The sequence below is a fragment of the Hibiscus syriacus genome, unplaced genomic scaffold, assembly GCF_006381635.1.
Source record: "Hibiscus syriacus cultivar Baekdansim isolate YM2019G1 unplaced genomic scaffold, ASM638163v2 tig00110597_pilon, whole genome shotgun sequence".
Classification (NCBI taxonomy): domain Eukaryota; kingdom Viridiplantae; phylum Streptophyta; class Magnoliopsida; order Malvales; family Malvaceae; genus Hibiscus; species Hibiscus syriacus.
Window position 1 is genome coordinate 2,224,570 of NW_024062795.1, and position 21,084 is coordinate 2,245,653.

At 37.4% G+C, this 21,084-nt stretch overlaps 2 protein-coding genes across 2 annotated transcripts in view; both read right to left on the minus strand.

Annotated features, from left to right (window-relative positions):
• Positions 1 to 536: 536 nt before the first annotated feature.
• LOC120133850 lies at positions 537 to 13,529 on the minus strand. The gene is made up of 4 exons (XM_039150354.1): positions 13,077 to 13,529; positions 11,829 to 11,999; positions 10,226 to 10,479; positions 537 to 972 (listed from the first exon to the last, which is right to left on the minus strand). The coding sequence occupies exons 1-4, from the start codon at positions 13,527 to 13,529 to the stop codon at positions 537 to 539; spliced, it is 1,314 nt and encodes a 437-aa protein (XP_039006285.1).
• Positions 8,335 to 21,084, minus strand: part of LOC120133997 (transcription factor GTE7-like) — a 33,367-nt gene continuing 20,617 nt past the window's right edge. The window contains exons 3-4 of the mRNA XM_039150481.1: positions 15,430 to 15,435; positions 8,335 to 8,346 (exon numbers count right to left, since the gene is read on the minus strand). The gene's annotated coding sequence lies outside the window, so the exon portion shown is untranslated. The remainder of the gene's footprint in view (positions 8,347 to 15,429; positions 15,436 to 21,084) is intronic.

Here is a 21,084-nt window from a genome sequence, read left to right on the forward strand (position 1 = left end):
TAGATTGGATGGTGCACCCGCCACAAACAAGTTAATGTATTTTATATTATTAATCTTTTTTCGTATTTTAAAATTTTATAAATTTATTTTTTTAAAATTTTATAAAATTATTATTTAGAATTTTGTAAATTTATCTTTTAACATAAAATCTTACATGCACAAATTAGTGTTAATCTATATTATAATCATTCATTATTTTTGTACATGTGTTTTAACTTTAACCGACATCAAAAGTGAAAATGAAAGTAAAAATTTAGTACAACATTCATGAAACGAAGGATCCACTTATTCATGGCGCGTCCTGGATCATAATGGAAGCAGCTGAAGAAGAAGAAGAAGAAGAAGAAGAAGCAATGCTGGTTGATATTGATTCTGCTGATGGTTTCTGAACATTACTGCTTGAATTTCTCTTCTGATTCCAGATTCTCCTCAAAGCAGCGGTGCCACCATAGGACTACAAAAATGAAAGTATAGGGCCCTTAAATGAACCGAAAAAATAATCCGGAACCGGCAGCGAGACCTCGAAATTAAGCATGCTAATCACTTGTTTCATCAAAGGCCGGGAACCGCAATGCGGGTGGGTGAGCGCAATATAACCCGAGAATCATCAACCGTTCCATCTGTTGCTCGTCGTACTTTCCCTCTAGTCGTGGATCGGCTGCTTCGATAAGTTTTCCTCTTGCGTAGAGTCCCCAAAGCCACTCCACTGTGTATATTCGATCCTCGTCCACGTTGGGCAATATCGACTTTCGTCCGGAAACGATCCCCAAAATAACTATCCCGAAGTTATAAACATCTGCTTGTTGGCTAGCTCGGTCTGTTAAAGCATACTCCAGAGCCATACACCCGAACGTCCCTCCGATTTTTGTGCTCTGCAGTGCTTTCTCATGGGACACAATCCGAGCCAAACCGATATCTCCAAGTTTGGCAATCAAATCTGAATCCAACAGAACGTTGCTTGCTTTTATGTCCCTATGTAGCACACACGGTTCACATTCGAAATGCAGGTAATGCAACGAATAGGCCAATCCTTGGGCAATTTTATACCTTTCCGTCCATGTTAAACACCGTTCTGGATTGAAAAGATGTGAATCCAAGCTTCCATTAGTCATGAACTCATAAACAAGGAGTAGTTCCTTCTTTTCATGGCACCAATAGATTAGTTCCACCAAGTTCTTATGCCACAATAGATACTATCTTGTAATCGATCCAAATTATGGAAAGAAGAATATGAAAAAAGAAAAGGAAGAAGTTGTGTTCTAAGATGATTATTGTTGCGGAAGACGGCTATCGGATAGATCAAAATCAAAACTGATAAATTGAGAAAATAAAAATGAATTTAAATGAGACACAAAATTTACGTGGAAAACCCCTAAATAATATAGGGTAAAAAACTACAGGCAACGGTAGAAGAATTTCACTATGAGAAAATAGGAATTACAACTTCTCTCGATCGACCAAGGAGAAAATGATAATTCTCTCTTGATAAAAAAGAGAAAACAACTCTCAGGAAACTCTCTAAATTCTCTAGTATTAGGAGAAAGATAGAATGATTTTTCTAGGCATGCATCCCTCAACATTGCTCTTGTTCGTTCTAACAAGGTTCTGTTCATCCGCTCTGCCACTCCATTTTGTTGAGGAGTGTTTGCCACTGTGAACTGTCTTTTGATGCATTCTTTCCTGCAAAATTCATCAAATTCTTCACTTGTGTATTCTCTTCCATTATCTGTTCTGAAACACTTTTGCCTCTAGAATTTGATGTGTTGAATTTCTACAGGTGCTGCTTACTTGTTACGCAATGCTCACACAAAGTAAGGATATTCATTCCTTGTTCTGACATGTGTCCAAGTTTCCGATGCCATAGCATTGCAGAATCTGAACTACATAAGGCAACAGAGGCTTCTGCTTCTAGCAAAGTTTCTCCCTTCAACATGTACAAGTTTGTTGCTATCTTTTCGCCTTTCAACACCACAAGCGCTTCATGGAACACCTTCATGATTCCTTTATGTGTTTCAATCTTGCTTGCATTATTATCCAACAATCCGTAGGATAATAAAATTTTCTTCAGTATTTCACGTGCCGCACATCTCGAACAACTTTAATTGTTCATCATACATCTTCAATTTGATGGTTCCCACGCCAACGATCTCTAAGGAATGATCATTGCAACTATACACAGATCCTCCTAAGACAGGTTCATAATGATGGAACCATTCTCTTCTTGAGATCATGTGATATGTTGCTCCTGAATCAATGAGCCATATATCTGTAAATCTTTTTCTACCTTCCACGGTGGTTGACGCTTCACAGCATAGAGCATCTCTATCATCTGCAGTGTTTGCGGTATTGCCTTGTGGATTGGAGTTTTTATTTAGACTCTAACAATCCTTCTTCAAGTGACCCTTCTTTCCACAATTGTAGCACTTTAAATTCTTATTGCTTCTCGACTTCGATCTACCATGTTTGTGACTACTACTTTGGCCACGTTCTGTTGATCTCCCTCTCATCTTTGTCAACGTTTCTGCTTGTAGTAGATTTACTTGTCTGTCTTCCTTGTTCTTGCGTCGATTTTCTTCTTGTAGAACAGCAGCTGCAACATCATCGAAGACTAGACTGGTGACATTACTGTTTGTCAAGTTGATGATGAGTTGATCATACGAATCAGGTAGACTTTGAAGTAGAAGTTCAACACGTTCTTGTTCTCCTATTGTATATCGTAATGATGTAAGCTGAGAAAATAAAGTGTTCAGCGTGTTTAAGTGCTCCGTCATTGAAGTAGATTCTGGCATACGGAGAGTGTACAATTTCCTCTTAAGGAAAATTTTATTGTGCAACGATATGACCTCGTACAATTTGGTGAGATGATCCCATATCTCCTTAGTTGTTTTCTTCTCCTCGATGCTTGACAATACTTCATCTGCTAATTGTCGCGACCGCCTTTCGGGTGGGTCCGGAATTGGGCTTCGACTTAAATAAAATATTAGGAGTCGCCACCGATCATTTAAACAAAATATTTAGGTTGATCGGATACCATATTACCTGATCTGCATTTTACCAGAAATATGTAGGGCTCGGGAGTCGGTTACAGTCAAGGAAGGATTAGCACCCTTGAACTGTCCTTTCGGTACCATTTAATTTATCGGTTGTCTTAATTGCAAAAATTAAAATTTAAAAATTCGATTCAAATTACTTACCTTTGATTGATTAAAATTATCCTAAAAAGATCATAAATAAAGTAAAAAACTAAAACAAACAAACACAAAGAGTTAGTATTAAAATCGAAATAAAAAAGAGTAAATAAAAAAGAATAAAGGAAAATTCGAATAAAAAAAAATTAAATTGGAAAGGATTAAAATTCATGGATCAAATTAATTCTAGGAATAAGCTGCAAAAAAAATTTAAATAAAAATAGAAATTTAAAATATTAAAATAGCGAAAAAAAAATTAAAAGACCAAACAATAATTAAGCCAAATGTAAAATAATGACTAAAATAAAGTATTCGAAAGCAAAATGACCATAATATTAAAATATGGTTAGACTAGGGGGACTTAGGAGTGATTTGACCCTATATATAATGATTTAAATGTAACACATGGAAAAGAAAGGGATCTAAATAGTATTAAACTAAAATTAGTGACTAGAACACAAAAAGCTATGAAATAAGGAGGAGTTAACTTGTGGTTTTCCCAAAATTAAAATAAAAGCAACTCCTTCCCCTAAATTCTATTTTTCCCGTGGATCTCCAGAACCCCCATCTCTTCCTTATTTCTTTATTTTTGTTTTCATATCTGAAATTCGTTTAGTTGCCTTGATTTTATTGAGAAAAATGGGGAGAAAATCCCTTACAATTTAGTTCGAATCTTCCCACCTGACGACACTCCTTCGACAAAGGTAAGTTTTCGACTCTCTTTTTATTTTTTATATATTATTTTATGCTATTAGTTGGGTCGATTAGGTTTAAAATAAATAAATAAAAACATTCGATTACTTTTTAATTTCAGATATGTGTGAATATATTAGTATTTATAACACCTAAAATGACATACTATTTCGAAAATAATAATAAAAAACTATTGAAAATAAATAAATAAAAACTATTAAAAATTCAAAACAGAAAATAAATAAATAATAAAAATAAAAATAAAGAAACTGTAATAAAAAATAGAAAACAACCTTCAATCTAGTAGTTTATTGCTTCTAAAAAAACGTCTGGAATTCCCCCCCTCTCTTTCAATGTACAACTTCATCCGGCTATTTATAGCCATTTACAGATTTAACATAATAAACTAATCATACACTTGTTGATTTAAATACAATATCATATGCAATTTTTTTATTGTGAGTGGAGGGAGACAAGGACTAGTGGAGGCAGACAAGGACTAGTGGAGGCTTGGTGGCCAGGCTGGGTGAGGTATGGGCTGCTGGGATGAGGACAAAATATGGGGTCTACAGCTGCCCCTCTTTGCACATTCTTGTGTTAACAAGAATAGGGCAAAGACGAAAAAAGACAACCAGTTTTTGTCCGATACTTTTTTTTTGTTTTGAGACTTGATACATTTGTTGGGGAGTAACTGTAATTGGGCTTTAGCCTGAGCCTAGAATTGGGCCTTGGTCTTCTTCTTGGTTTGAAGATTTCGGCTTGAAAATTCTTCCAGAAGGTAGTTCCTTGTTGCTACCATGCGTTTGATATGCCTATGAGCTGAATGAAATCGAACTCGAAGGTCTTTGATGACATATAGCTCATATCGCCTTGAGTTATGCTGTAACTGGGCTGAGGAATGAATCCCTTTTGTTGTTGATGACTCATTTGTTGTGAAATCAAGTCAATCAGTTGAGCACGATATCATTTGTCGTGAAGTTGAAATCGTGGGTTGCATTACTGCTGGTGGACACGATATTCTTCGCTGTGAAGTTGAAATCGTGGATGACCCCTTCGTTGTGAAGTTGAGCATCTAATTGGATATCATTCGTCGTGACGTTAAAATCCAATCAAAAGATCAATGTTGCTGGTGGACACGATATCCTTCGTCGTGAAGTTAAAATCGTGGATGTTTCGAGTCCAATATCCTTCGTCATGAAGTTGAAATTGGCTCTGAATGAAATTGGGAAGCCCCTTCGCTGTGGAGTTGAGCTTTGAATTGGATATCCTTCGCTGTAAAGTTGAAATCCAATGTTGTTTGTGAGCACGATATCCTTCGTCGTGAAGTTGAAATCGTGGATGTTTTGAGTCCAATATCCTTCGTCGTGAAGTTGAAATTGGCTCTGAATGAAACTGGGAAGCCCCTTCGCTGTGGAGTTGAGCTTTGAATTGGATATCTTTCGCTGTAAAGTTGAAATCCAATGTTGTTTGTGAGCACGATATCCTTCGTCGTGAAGTTGAAATCGTGGATGTTTCGAGTCCAATATCCTTCGTCGTGAAGTTGAAATTGGCTCTGAATGAAACTGGGAAGCCCCTTCGCTGTGGAGTTGAGCTTTGAATTGGATATCCTTCGCTGTAAAGTTGAAATCCAATGTTGTTTGTGAGCACGATATCCTTCGTCGTGAAGTTGAAATCGTGGATGTTTCGAGTCCAATATCCTTCGTTGTGAAGTTGAAATTGACTCTAGTTAGAACCTGCAAAGTTATGCATATATGCGATGCTATGGATGCAATGCTCTTAGGTATGCCTAAAATGCATATGCAACATATGCTATTTTGGGTTCTGGAGAGAAATCTCGATCTCCGATTGCCTGTCTTGTTGTGTCTTGATTCTGGAATCTTGAAGTTCTAATTCCCGATCTTGAATTCTTCAAATATTTAAATCTGATATTTTTTATCCTTGATTTGGAAAATGGTTATCGACCATCTCAATTATGTGCATGAGCCTTGATCGACTTTCCGAGTACCTGTACTTTTCAAAGAGTCTTTGTACAGTAATATACAATTATCTTTTGCAAAAGTAAATAAATCATTAGGTTTAAATTCAACCCAAGATGCTCAAAAGGAATTGATTTAGAGAAAAGATTGTCTTTATTCATAAGGGAAAAGAACAAATGACAAACATTTGGAAAATGATATATGATGAAGTGTGAATGAATGTCTTAGATCTTGATAATGTGGGTACTGTTGAACTGATAAGCCGTTAAGTGACCTTGAACGCAACCTTTGCCGAGGGATCTTTGAAGATGCGACAATGTTCAGGAAAGTGCAACCTTTCTCCGACTCGTTAATCTTGTAGAGGATTCAGATGCCAGGATGTCTGGATTTCTTGAATTAATATCCAAATCGCCCTTTCGGGTTTTCAACTTGGACCCATCCTTGGTTGCAAGACGCCCTTTACAGGTTTTCATCTTGAACCCACCTTATTTTTTTTGTTTTTTTCTTCTTTTTTTTTCTATTTAGTGTGCCCTTTCGGGTTTTCACCCTAAACATTTTTCTCTTTTTTGTTCTTTTTTTTTTCTTTTTCTTTTTCGACTTAGGATGCCATCTCGAGTTTTCATCCTAAGCGAAGTATTTTTTGACTGCATCCGAATTGATAGGATGTGGCAGTTCTGGTCCGTCCATTTCAGCAAGGACAAGGGCTCCTCCGGAAAAGGCCTTTTTTACGACATAAGGTCCTTCCCAATTTGGCATCCATTTTCCTCTGTAATCTTTATGGATTGGCCAAATTCTCTTTAGCACTAGGTCTCCTTCACGAAATATTCTCGGGCGCACCTTCTTGTCATGTGCCCGAATCATTCGTTTCTGATAGATTTGACTGTGATGAATGGCTTTCAGTCTCTTTTCATCTATCAGGTTCAGCTGATCGTATCGAGATTGTACCCATTCTGCATCATCCAGTTTGACCTCTGTCAAGACCCGTAATGACAAAATTTCTACTTCAATGGGTAGTACTGCTTCCATTCCATAAGCTAGTGAAAATGGAGTTGCCCCAGTCGAGGTTCGTACCGAGGTTCGGTAAGCGAACAAAGCAAAAGGCAATTTCTCATGCCAGTCTTTGTAGGTCTCAGTCGTTTTCTCCACTATCTTTTTAATGTTTTTGTTTGCTGCTTCTACTGCTCCGTTCATCTTTGGTCTGTAGGTAGTAGAATTGTGATGCTTTATGTTGAATTGCTCACAAACAGCTTTCATCATTTTGTTGTTCAAGTTTGTAGCATTATCAGTAATGATTCTTTCAGGTAAACCATACCGACATATGATTTCTTTCTTCAAAAACTTGCAAATAGTGGACTGAGTAACACTAGCGTAGGAAGCAGCCTCTACCCACTTGGTGAAATAATCAATTGCCACGAGAATGAAACGGTGGTCATTCGAAGCCTTCGGATGGATTTGCCCGATAACATCCATGCCCCACATAGAAAAAGGCCATGGTGATGTCATCACATGAAGTGGATGAGGTGGAACATTTATTTTATCTCCGTAAATCTGACACTTATGACATGTTTTAGCGTAGTTGATGCAATCACTTTCCAGTGTTGACCAAAAATATCCGCATCTCATTATTTGTCTTGACATCATGTGCCCATTTGCATGTGTTCCACAAACTCCGTTATGTACTTCTTCCACTATCATTTTTGCCTCTTCTGCATCTACACACCTTAATAGGACTTGGTCATGGCTTTTCTTATACAAGACATCCCCGTTAAGGACATATCCAGCTGCCATCCTTCTAATGGTTCTTTTGTCAGTCTCGGTGGCTTCCTCTGGATAACTCCGATTCTTGATGTATTACAAAATGTCATGGTACCAAGGCTTAATGTCTTTCACCTCTTCGACTTGGTAACAATGAGCCGGGTACATATACGATTGCATGTCAATTGGCATCATTTCAGACTCCCCACCAGCCTTGAATACGGCTGCCAAGGTAGCTAAGGCATCAGCCATTTGATTTTCTTCTCTCGGCACATAGTGGAATGTGACTTCATCAAACTCTTCGAGTAGATCCATTATTAGCTTCCGATACTCTACCAGCTTTACATCCTTGGTTTCCCATTCTCCACGGAGCTGATAGATTACTAAGGCTGAATCTCCATATACCCGTAAGGTCTTGATATTTTGCCCCATTGCAGCTCGAATTCCCAAAACACAAGCCTCATATTCTGCCATGTTGTTGGTGCAATCGAAATTCAATTTGCTAGTGAATGGGTAATGATTCCCTTCTGGGGAAATCAGTATTGCCCCGATGCCATGTCCTAATGCATTTGATGCACCATCAAAATGCATTCTCCAGGAACTGTAGGTAGAAGTACTTGCCTCTTCTAAGGTGATAGCCATCAAGTCTTCGTCTGGGAAGTCAAAGCTTAGCGGCTCATAGTTCTCATCGGTTCTGCTTGCCAAAAAATCTGATATGGCACTTCCCTTTATTGCTTTTTGGCTTACGTACTCGATATCAAATTCAGACAATAGCATCTGCCATCGGGCTAACCTTCCAGATAGAGCAGGTACACCCATCATGTATTTAGAGGATCTAACTTAGATATCAGCCATGTAGTGTGATACAACATGTATTGTCTGAGTCTCTTTGTAGCCCAGACTAAAGCACAGCAAACCTTCTCGATAGGAGGATATCTGACCTCGCAATCGGTGAACTTCTTGCTTAAATATATATGGCTTTTTCCTTCTTTCCAGACTCATCATGTTGACCCAGGACACACCCCATTGAGTTCTCGAATACAGATAGATATAAGAACATGTGTTTGCCTGGGATAGGGGACATCAGGATTGGAGCGTGAGATAAATACTCCTTTACTTTTTCAAATGCAATCTAGCAATTTTCATCCCATGCTCCGGGGTTATTTTTTCGAAGAAGTCTGAAGATTGGGTCACATTTTTCGGTTAACTGAGATATGAACCGTGCTATGTAGTTCAATCTGCCCAGAAAACCTCGGACCTCTTTCTGTGTTCGTGGTGGAGGTAGATTTTGGATAACCTTAACTTTATCAGGATCAACCTCAATCCCTTTCCTGCTGACTACGAATCCTAACAACTTCCCAGATGTTACCCCGAAGGTACACTTGCTCGGGTTCAGTCGCAGCTGGAACTTCCTCAATCTTTGGAAGAGTTTTCTTAAATTCTCGACATGTTCATTCTCGGTCTGTGCCTTGACAATCATGTCATCGACGTAAACCTCGATTTCTCTGTGCATCATATCATGGAACAGGGTCACCATAGCTCTCTGATATGTTGCACCAGCATTCTTCAATCCAAAGGGCATCACCTTATAACAGAAAGTTCCCCACATTGTGACGAATGTGGTCTTCTCCATATCTTCAAGATGCATCTTGATCTGATTATATCCTGAGAATCCATCCATGAATGAAAAGAAAGCGTTCCCGGCTGTATTGTCCACCAATGTGTCAATGTGTGGCAGAGGGAAGTTGTCTTTGGGACTTGCCTTGTTAAGGTCCCGGTAATCGACACACATACGTACTTTCCCGTCTTTCTTTGGCACAGGCACGATGTTGGCCACCCATTCCGGATATTTGGCCACTTGGAGGAAACCAGCATCAAATTGCTTCTTGACTTCTTCCTTGATCTTAAGGAGCATTTCTGGTCGCATTCTCCTCAGCTTTTGCTGCACGGGTTTGCATCCTAGTTTGATAGGCAATTTGTGGACTACCATATCTGTGTCTAGTCCCGACATGTCTTGATATGACCAAGCGAACACATCTCTGTACTCTTGAAGTAAGACTATCAAGTTTTGTCTTGCTTCATCTGAAAGAATTGTACCGATTTTAACCTCCTTTCTATCCTCGTCAGTGCCCAGATTGAAGATTTCGATCTTTTCCTCATGTGGCAGTATTTGGTTCTCTTCTCTTTCTACCATTCTCAATAATTCGGTAGGTAAGTTGCACTTTTCCTCATTTTCGCATTCATCGAATTCCCCAAGACAAATGGCCGATTCAAAATCCACCTCCGGATCAGGATCATCAGTGCCTACATTATCGTTATCTGGGGACCTGAAGGAAAGAAAATGTGTATGTGTGAGAGGAAAATATCCCACACGAAACAATCAAAAATTAAATTTGAAAGAGAATATAATGGAGTATTGAAAAAATGGTTTCAGAAGAAATGAAATAAGAAAAATGTTTGACATGAAGAAAATTCGCATCTTTTATTGAATTTAAAACAATGTTTATTCACCCTTACAAAAGATAACCTATTGCCCCGGGTATAGGCAAATAGGGATAGTTCGAATATTACTCTGAAAGACTCTTGTAAACCACAGGTAGTTCTTCCACCGACCAGTTGCTAGGCACAAACCCAGGTGGCAGAGGGTAGATTTCAGATTTATTGGCGTTGTCCGCATCTTCTGTAGTCACGACATTGATATTCAAATCTTTCAAAGCCACTTCTAAATCGGATGAGGTGGTCTCAAATACATAACCACCTGACTTGAATGTGTGATACAGAGGTGGGAATACCATTGGTTCCCGTTGAAACTCGCTTCCAGTCAACCTGGCTAATCTTCTTTCCCGTTTCTTCTGGATTTCCTTCCTCTTTTCATGATAATTGGGCTGAAAACCAAGCCCAAACTGCTCTAATTTTGAAATAAGAATGACTGGATTAATCTTTCCTTGTAAATGCTTCCCAAACCCTCTTCCAGTCTTAGCGCCTCGTCCCAAGGTTTGCTTGACCTCCATTTTGGTGCACTTGGATAGTCGGGGTTTAGGAATCATTTTTCCTTCTGCTACGAATGTGGCATTCACGAATTCTAAGGAGCGAAATGAGCATTCTACACCTTCATCGTTTACTTCAATATACGGGGCATCCGTGGTCACACTTGCCACGATATCTTCCTCAGCATTAATGATTACTAAGGCCCCGTCGATAACAAACTTAACTTTTTGATGCAGAGTGGATGGTACTGCACCTGCTTGATGAATCCATGGCCTTCCCAAAAGACAGTTATAGGAAGATATGATATCCATCACTAGAAACTCAACATTGTAGGTGGCCGGTCCGATCGTTAGCGGCACCTCAATCTTGCCAATTACCTCTCTTTTGGTCCCATCAAATGCTCGGACCACGTTCTGACAGGCTCTCATATGAGAGGTATCCATTGGCAGCCTCTTCAATGTAATCAAAGGCATCACATTTAGGGCCGATCCGTTATCGATCAATACACTTGGTAGGGCATGCCCTTTGCAATATGTAGTGATGTGTAATGCCTTTGTTCGGCCTCTTCCTCCGGATGGAATCTCATCATCTGAAAATGAGATGAGATTATCAGCTTGAATATTGTTCACCAGTCGATCCATCTTGCTGACTGGTATGTTTTGTGGCACGAACGTTTGATTTAGGACTTTCAACAGTGCCTCCCGATGTGCCTCTGAGTTTAACAAAAGTGCCAACATTGAAGTGCGCGTTGGCAAGTTGTGAAGCTGTTCTACAACACTGTACTCGCTATGTTTCAAGAATTTGAGAAATTCTTTAACTTCTTCCTCCTTTATAGGTTCATTGATAGCCAATACATCTTCTTTGAAAAGCTCAAGTGGTCTCTGCCCCACTTTGCTATCACATTCTTTGGAAGTACTCACCTGGCATTCGTACTTCCATGGCACTTGTCGACTGTCCTTGTACTGAAAAGGCCGAGGTGCTGTGATCACCACCTTTGCTTGAGTTGTTGTCGTCGTCTTTGCTTTAGGGGTAATTACCAATGGACTTCCCCTACCAAATCTTCTTTCTGATGATTCTCCGGTAGCGCAAACGTCTGCTTCCGGGGAATCCTGAACTTCTTCGTAAAACTCCAGCTCTTTTCTGTCCATCATGAGTTGGACTAATGTCTTGAACTCTGGGCAATCTTGCACTTTATGCCCTTCTTCATTGTGGTAACAACAATGGTTACCGTATTCATTTCTGCTGTATCTGGATATAGTGCAAGAAGCCCTGCTTTTACCATTTGGCTCCATACCCAAACCAAAGGAGCTTTAACTTCTGAAACACTCAATTTGACTCTCTTGCCCTTCTCGATGGTGACTGCGTTAATTCCAGTCTCTTGATGATTTGGCAAGGGATTCTGGGCGACGTTTGGTGTTCCGGAGTTGAAAGTGATCCAATTCTTATTTCGCATTCGTTGTACAAGCCTCTTGAATGTGAGACAATTTTCGATTGAATGCCCCTGTACACCACCATGATATTCGCAGTTAACATTCTCGTCGAACCATCTCGGTAAGGGGCTTTATTGGATCCATAGGATAAGGCGACACAACGTGAGTATCAAAGAGCTGTTGGTATAACTCTTTGTATGTCATGGGAATGGGATCGAATTGCTCTCTTTCCCTTTCCTTTCTTGGTTCTCTCTGGTTCTGTTTAGAAGTACCAGATGGTACAGCTGCAGTGGTATTTGAACTTGAGATCGTAACACCCTTGTTTGGGTTGTAGGTGTTGACATTATTGATCTCTCGTTCTTTGTTCTTCACGAGAGACTTCTTACTGGAGTCACCTCCCTCAATTTTTCCTTGTTTTATGGCTAATTCGATCATTTCACCGGCCATAACTAGATCTGAGAAACTTCCTGATGTGATTGCCACTAGGTGCCCGAAGTAAGGTGCCTTCAGGGTCTGTACAAACAACTTTCTAGTTTCCTTTTCATCCAAGGATGGATGAACTTGCACAGCCAAATCCCTCCAACGCTGTGCGTATTGTCGGAAACTCTCGTTATGCTTTTTCTCCAAGCTTTGGAGCATAACCCGGTCTGGTCTCATATCGTTGATATGCTTGTACTGCTCCAAAAAGATTGGCTAAGTCTTTCCATGTCTTGATATGAGTTCGGTTGAGCTGGTTGTACCACCGGATAGCTGAACGGACAGGCTCTCCTGGAAACAATGGATCAGGAGTTGGTCATTTCCCACATATCCTGTCATTTTCCGACAGAACATAGTGATGTGTGCTGAGGGGCAGTTGTTCCCATTAAACTTCTCAAACTCAGGGACCTTGAATTTTGGTGGAAGTACCAAATCTGGAACTAGACTCAACTCTATTGCATCTACCCCATAATAGTCCTGGTCCCCTTTGACCATTTCATCTGGTCTTCTAACATCCTGATTTTCTCTTCCATCTTTTTAGCTTTATCCTCCTCATCAAAATCCGGGACATGGTAATTATCCGGATGATTGTCAGGGATGGTTGCAAAAGTTTGTATCTTAACAGTAGATGCAGCTTTCCCTTTGGTAGAGGATGAGTCACCGGGTAATGCAACTTTCCCTTTAGTAGCGGATGAGTCCTCGGGTAATACTCCGGGTGAGATAACCACCTGTGAGGTTGGCGGTATAGTTAACCCCTCAAATGAACCTGCCCTTGGCGCACTGGCCTGCTGTAAGCCTGATAACTTGGCCACGATTTGATCGACCAAGGACTCCTGGTTTTTCTTGATGGATTCTAGGGTACTTTGATTGTTCTGGGCCATCTTATCTTCCAGTTCTTTTTGCAATCTTGACATGTTCTCCTCGAGTTTTTCCATTCTGGCCTCCATCTGTCTCTTTTTTGTTCGAGTATTGTGCGGATGATGTGTGTCTTGAGCTCTTGGTATTTGTTCTTTCTGAGACATGTTCTGTTAGTTAATACGAATGTAAAAACATGGAAAATATAAAAAATAAACATGAAATATAAAATGCAAAGTATGCAATGCATGATGTATGCAATTTAGAGGCATTGATCCAGAAAAGTGTTTGTTATTATAAATAATCCTTATTTAAACAAAAGCGTTTTATCTTATAAGAGACATAAAAACAATCAAAGGTATATCTGGACTAAATCCTCCAGACCCCGAACATCTTCTAAAAGATTGACAAGTCTTCTTCCTTCATCTGTTACTGGTTGAATGTTCTGTCGAACCACTCCGGCTTCCCTTGCCAAGCCATGTAGATGACAGGCTGCCTTCTGTACTTGATCCAGGAAATCTCGGATGACTACGTCTCTAGCCTTCACCCTTTGCTGAGCTTGCTTGCTTCTTGAGTTCATCAAGAATGGCTTCTAACTCAGCTATTGTTTTGCCATCTTTCTCATGTTGTTTCTCCAGATCAGCCACTTGGATTCTCAAGCATTGGTTATGATGTTGACTACCTGCTAAGCGCCTCTGAGTAGTCTTCAGCTTCTCATCATACCCCTCAAACTTCCTTTTTAGGATATGAGCTTCATCTTTCCAGTATTCAGAAGTTCTTTTCAAATTGGAGTTATCCTTGACTTTATCTTGATACCCCTTTCTCAAGTCTTCAAGCTCGAAATGGATTTTCTTCTGTTCTTTCCCCAGTTTATCTGCTCGATCTTTCTGAGTATCGGCGTCTAACTTCCATTGGTATCGTTCAACTTCAAGTTCCCTTACCTTCTGCTTCAGCTCATTATTCATAGCTTCAAACTCGGTCTTGGCTATCTCCAGTTCGGAAGGGACATACCTGAGATGTTCCTCCATGGTCCGGGTGTCTTCACAGTCTGGAACCGGGATGTTGTCATTTTTTCTCAATCTTCTCCATTCTACATAATCCGGAGTAAGCATGTCTCTTGCAGCTACAATATCCATTCGGAACAATTTTTTCCATGAGTCAGCTACTTCTTTGATCATCTTTTTATAGTTATCACCGTGGTACACAAACTCTGATATAGATAATCCGTATGTGGCCGGGATGAACTGACGTGCCCCATATTGTCTAAGTGCTAACGACGGAGCATACCCAACTGCGCCCCAAAGTCCAAGTAAGGTCATAGTATCAGAATCCCCACACGGTAAAGAATGTCACTGAGGAATAACAGGGGGCTCTCCAGGTAATATCTCGGTCCTGAAGATGAGTGAATACCTTCATCCACTTTTCCTTGGTAGCACCTTCATGCCATTTTATAGTGATGAACTCTCCCAAAGGTGAATAGGTGGTGCTAAATCGGCGGTAGGCGACCCCGTTAGTCTTCCAGAAATGGTTGTGAATCCAAACTTGAAGAAGCTGAACACACCCAATGAACCTTCCTCCACCAATTCTTCTGCAATGATTAAGAGACCGAAAGGTCTCGGCCAAAATGGTCGGTGCTGGGTTGACTCGCCTTGGAAGTTGTTTAAATAGTTCTACAACGGTTGCATCAATGCACCCAAGGATCTTCGGAAATATAATCAAACCATACAGACCCAGTGCAAAAAGGTCTATAGTCTTCCATTCATCAGGGTGGTTCTTCATTAGTTGCTTTATGTGGATCCACTCGATTCCTTCCCCATTACCTTTGTGTCGGAGTCGATCAGTTACCCATTTTTCATCAACCCCTGCAATCTTAGCCAGTCCGTTCTTGAAAGGTTGACTCTTGATGTGTTTGATATATACCCTCTCTAGTCTGATACTTTCGCAGTGCAATAGGGTAGTATACTCTTCGATGGTGGGCACCATATCCTCCCGGTTAAAGGTGAAACAACTATATCCTGGGTTCCAGAATTGAATCAATGCTCGGAGCAGGGGCTCATCAGTCTTGACATGTAGTAAGAGGGCAATATCACCATATCGTTGGCTAAACTTCTGCTTTTGTCATCTTCCAACTGTCCCAAATGTTCCGCAGCTCTTGGACATTTTCTGTTTCAGGCTGACAGATGCGTAGCTAACCAGCTCTGATACATAGTTACTCTGAAGACTATCTCCCTTCTCTTTCTGCGTCTTCTCGGACCATAGTCGTGCCTCGGCGTTTAATCTTGTATTACAACACCTTTGTCCATTAATTTAGATTATTTCTTGTGTAACAAACTATTTTTAGGGATCAATAGCCTCTTGTTATGATGCAAATGCTATAAAACAAACACAAAGGCAAAAAAAGTTAGTAAAAAAAATAAACAAATAAAAAAAATGACGAAAGAAAAAAAATACAAAAAACATGGTTAGGGTAAAAAAATATCCTAGGTTTTGGAATGTGGTTTCGGGGTAGGCTCTAATTCCATGGTCTCTCGGTTTAAGTTCTAAAATGGTACCCGAGTTCTCCTTGCTGGTGCCCCCTTGGGCTTACCAGACCCTTAGTCCTAACCCATCACAGGTTTGTATGGACCAAGTTAACTCGAGAGGACACATTCCCTTATGCCCGCACGGTGAATAAATTCACACGAAGACATAAGGTATATGAATCCCGAAGGTTACTTGCTAGGCCCGCACGGAGAATAAATTCTCACGAAGGCGTCGCTTTCACCCACTTAAATAGGGTTCGGAGCTCGGGTATAGAGCATGAGATGACAATTTTGAAAAATCTGAAAACATAAAAAACGTTAGTACAACTATTATTTGAAAAATATTCAAAGATAATAATTGGAATCGAATAAATAAATTAAAATTTAAATTTACCATTTTCGCATAAAAAGACAACCAAAAATTAATTATGGCCTGACTCACTTGATGGTTCCCAGTGGAGCCGCCAAGCTGTCGCGACCGCTTTTCGGGTGGGTCCGGAATTGGGCTTCGACTTAATAAAATATTGGAGTCGCCACCGATCATTTAAACAAAATATTTAGGTTGATCGGATACCATATTACCTGATCTGCATTTTACCAGAAATATGTAGGGCTCGGGAGTCGGTTACAGTCAAGGAAGGATTAGCACCCTTGAACTGTCCTTTCGGTACCATTTAATTTATCGGTTGTCTTAATTGCAAAAATTAAAATTTAAAAATTCGATTCAATTACTTACCTTTGATTGATTAAAATATCCTAAAAAGATCATAAATAAAGTAAAAAACTAAAAACAACAAACACAAAGAGTTAGTATTAAAATCGAAATAAAAAGAGTAAATAAAAAAGAATAAAGGAAAATTCGAATAAAAAAAAATTAAATTGGAAAGGATTAAAATTCATGGATCAAATTAATTCTAGGAATAAGCTGCAAAAAAAAATTAAATAAATAGAAATTTAAAATATTAAAATAGTGAAAAAAAAAATTAAAAGACCAAACAATAATTAAGCCAAATGTAAAATAATGACTAAATAAAGTATTCGAAAGCATAATAACCAATATTAAAATATGGTTAGACTAGGGGGACTTAGGAGTGATTTGACCCTATATAATGATTTAAATGTAACATGGAAAAGAAGGGATCTAATAGTATTAAACTAAATTAGTGACTAGAACACAAAAAGCTATGAAATAAGGAGGAGTTAACTTGTGGTTTTACCAAAATTAAAATAAAGCAACTCCTTCCCCTAAATTCTATTTTTCCCGTGGATCTCCAGAACCCCATCTCTTCCTTATTTCTTTATTTTTGTTTTCATATCTGAAATTCGTTTAGTTGCCTTGATTTATTGAGAAAAATGGGGAGAAAATCCCTTACAATTTAGTCGAATCTTCCACCTGACGACACTCCTTCGACAAAGGTAAGTTTTTCGACTCTTTTTATTTTTATATATTATTTTATGCTATTAGTTGGGTCGATTAGGTTTTAAAAAAATAAATAAAAACATTCGATTACTTTTTAATTTCAGATATGTGTGAATATATTAGTATTATAAACACCTAAAATGACATACATTTCGAAAATAATAATAAAAACTATTGAAAATAATAAATAAAAACTATTAAAAATTCAAAACAGAAAATAAATAAAAAATAATAATAAAAATAAAGAAACTGTAATAAAAAATAGAAAACAACCTTCAATCTAGTAGTTTATTGCTTCTAAAAAAAACGTCTGGAATTCCCCCCCCTCTCTTTCAATGTACAACTTCATCCGGCTATTTATAGCCATTTACAGATTTAACATAATAAACTAATCACACTTGTTGATTTAAATACAATATCATATGCAATTTTTTTTATTGTGAGTGGAGGGAGACAGGACTAGTGGAGGCAGACAAGGACTAGTGGAGGCTTGGTGGCCAGGCTGGGTGAGGTATGGGCTGCTGGGATGAGGACAAAATATGGGGTCTACACTAATGCTAGATGAAAGTTTGTCATAGCATTCCCGTCCATTTCGATCCATTTGTTGTCATCTGTGAAATCTACTGGCCTTTCACTGATAGCTGCTAGACAACCGTCTTTCCTCAGGATAACATTCATCTTCAATTTTCACAATAAGAAATTTCTCCCATTGAATTTTTCAATATCAAATTTCGTTGACATAGCTTCTATTATGGATAGCTCTCACTATTTCACTATCGTGAATAGTTCTCTGGAACCTTCAAAGAATGGGTAATACCTTCTTACTTTCTTATGTTGGAGGATCCACCTTTTGGTGGCAACCACAAAGACAATAAATATATATTTACACACTCAAATCTGACTCTGATATCAATTGTTGCGGAAGACTGCTATCAGATAGAGTAAAATCACAACTGATAATTTGAGAAAATAAAAATAAAGTTAAAATAGACACGGAATTTACTTGGAAAACTCCTAAATAATATAGGGTAAAAAAACCACAGGCAACGGTAGAAGAATTTCACTATGAGAAAATAGGAATTACAATTTCTCTCGATCGACCAAGGAGAAAACAATGATAATTCTCTCTTGATAAAAAAAGGAGAAAACAACTATCAAGAAACTCTCTAAATTCTCTAGTATTGGGAGAAAGCTAGAATGATTTGGGATGATTTTGAAGTTAAATGAGATATGGTATTTATAGTTGAAGCTTAAAGACTAATCTTATAAATATCCTAAAGTTTAGGGACTAAATTTTGGTAATTATCCCTAACCAAATTCAACCAAAGTGTGATGCAAATTTGGGGAAAAAATTAACAGCCCCAGCCCCCATTAATGCTAGCCGCCCATGAAGAAAATATTGTTGAAAAACAATATTCAACAATTATTTGGGAGGGGAGAGCAGGATAGATAAGCAAATCCCAGTTAGGTGGAAGATAACGAACTTACTGCGAAATGCCATTGTATTTTCCAAATGTTAATGGGAGAGGGACGCCTGGGAAGCCATTAGCGTAATCAAGGTGCATTTCACAAAATAGTTTAAATGATTTATTTGCCAAAGTCAAATCCATCTCTTCTCTTGACCACTCACTAATAATAAACTCATTTATTTAACTGTGTTCTTTGTGAATTGCTTTTATTTTTCGTGTGTCACATTTATTGTTTCTCTTCTATATCTTAGTTTTTGTTATATAAATAATCTTTTTTATAACATATTTTTTATGACACGTTTTCTTTTATTTTTAAACACGATTTTAGTTTTCTTTATCGATTGGTTTAGATGTTATCTTTACTTAATTTCCTCATGATCGAATTTGATGTCGTATCTATTGATTAAGATGATGTTTAATTATCAATATATTGATCTTTCATACTTTAGACTCTCATATTAGATTGTGATATGCAACTTGTGTTTGGAGATAGTTTCCTCACAACGCTCTCGATTCTGATTTTTTTTATTGTCGGTGTATTTCAGTAATTTGATTTCATGTTGCAATTTGTTTGTTGATGCAGTCAGATAAGTTTGTATCTATATTTTGTTCAATTTTTTTTTTATAGATTTTTAACTTTTTCTATATATGATCCATGTATGATCACAAGTGACTAGTTTTTTATGTCAATGGTTATAGGATATATCCTAATTATGTGTTTAGTTTATGTTTAGTTGTAAACTTTCATTGTAATTTTGAATATTTCTTTTTTTTAATAAAATTGACATGGTTTTTATTTGCATAAAAAATATATCATTTTTTATGAACATGGCATCTTTTAAAGATATTTTTATTAAAATAATATTATATCATAAGCAGAGACAAACATATGACTTTATGATAGAAGTAAAAAATTTCAAAAATTATATTAGAAATTTAGGAGTGTACAATTATAAAATTCTATGAGTACGGAATTAGATCATCAATACAAATTATATAAAAAATATCTAAACTATATGAGAATTTAAATTTTTCAAAGAGTGCAATCGTTCCGATACCTCCTCTGTTCATCGCTATATGCAGTATAAATATGTGCTTTATCAACCATATATTTCGAAGAAAATCATTTAACTGAGCGTCTATTCGTCTTATGTAACCTAAACAATTAGAAAAGAGGAAATACATGTTTGGCTAAAAATGTCTTTCTCAAATTTACCTCATTCTGTTTTTATTTTAAATTAGAGGTTTTGGATGGTTTAAGGTTATGAGGGTTAGGGTTTCTAAGGGTTTAGGTGTTTATGGTATGTTCGTTTGTTTTTTAGGGTTTATATGGTTTTGGGTCATTTAGGGGTAGTTTATTAGAATGCTGAAATTTTATATTGAGAAATAATGATTTAAGATTTAATTATGAATAATATTTGATATTATAAACATAATCGACTTGAAATATTAAAAAAAGACTTTGATCATTTCAGATTAAAATCACAAAATAATATAATATATATAAAGATTAGTAGACAAAATATTAATCCGAGAAATAGAATAATAATGATAAATTATTATATAAATTGAATGAAGCAAAATAAATACAAAATTAAAGTAAATGAACTTGTTTACTCGTATTTAGATATGGAGTCACATGAGTAGAGTCATATAAACAAAAGAGGAATTATATTAAGATCTGTATGAATAATTTATTTAAGACAAATCCGTCATCGCCTCAGTGTTTTAAGTAACGTTGGACGTCGGTGTCCCAAGATACAACAACAAATGATCACAACAGTAGTGATCAATTGAACACAATCTTAGATTTCTCTGTCAATGAAAAAAACCAATTTGGAAGGAGTTTTCTATGTTTTCATATTCCAAAGTTCTAAACTTGTGTCTAAGATTTGTGTCTCAATTAACCTATTTATAGAGGAGGAGAAATGAATCAAAAGGTTAAGATCTTTTGAGGAAGAGTTAAAACCTTTTTTATAAAAAAACATTGATGAAAATTAATAAGTATAACTGGATGACTGCAACTTTAAACTAAAAAATAAATCTATTCATCAAATCACATTACTTATTATAATAAATCTATTCACCAAATGACATGTCTTATTATAAATTAGATCAATTTTATTTAATTATTTTATTCTTTCCCAACACACGCAAATCGAAATATTTGAAAATCATTGTATGTTGTGTTGAGAGATTTGAAGATTATGTTTACAGTAAATGCTAAATAATCAATGGAGATTACTTAAAAAGGAAATATTGTATTTGGAGTACCTGCGATTAGTGTTGTAGTTAGATTGCAGATTCATGT

Excerpts from the sequence above, each read along its gene's own strand:
- LOC120133850 (XM_039150354.1), bottom strand. The coding sequence starts at position 13,529 with ATGTCTCAGAAAGAACAAATACCAAGAGCTCAAGACACACATCATCCG. Across the intron at positions 12,000-13,076 it reads ATCATCCGGATAATTACCAT|AATCCCTTGCCAAATCATCA; the intron begins GTCCCGGATTTT and ends AACGTCGCCCAG. Across the intron at positions 973-10,225 it reads GGGTTTGTGCCTAGCAACTG|GGACATAAAAGCAAGCAACG; the intron begins GTCGGTGGAAGA and ends TGTGCTACATAG.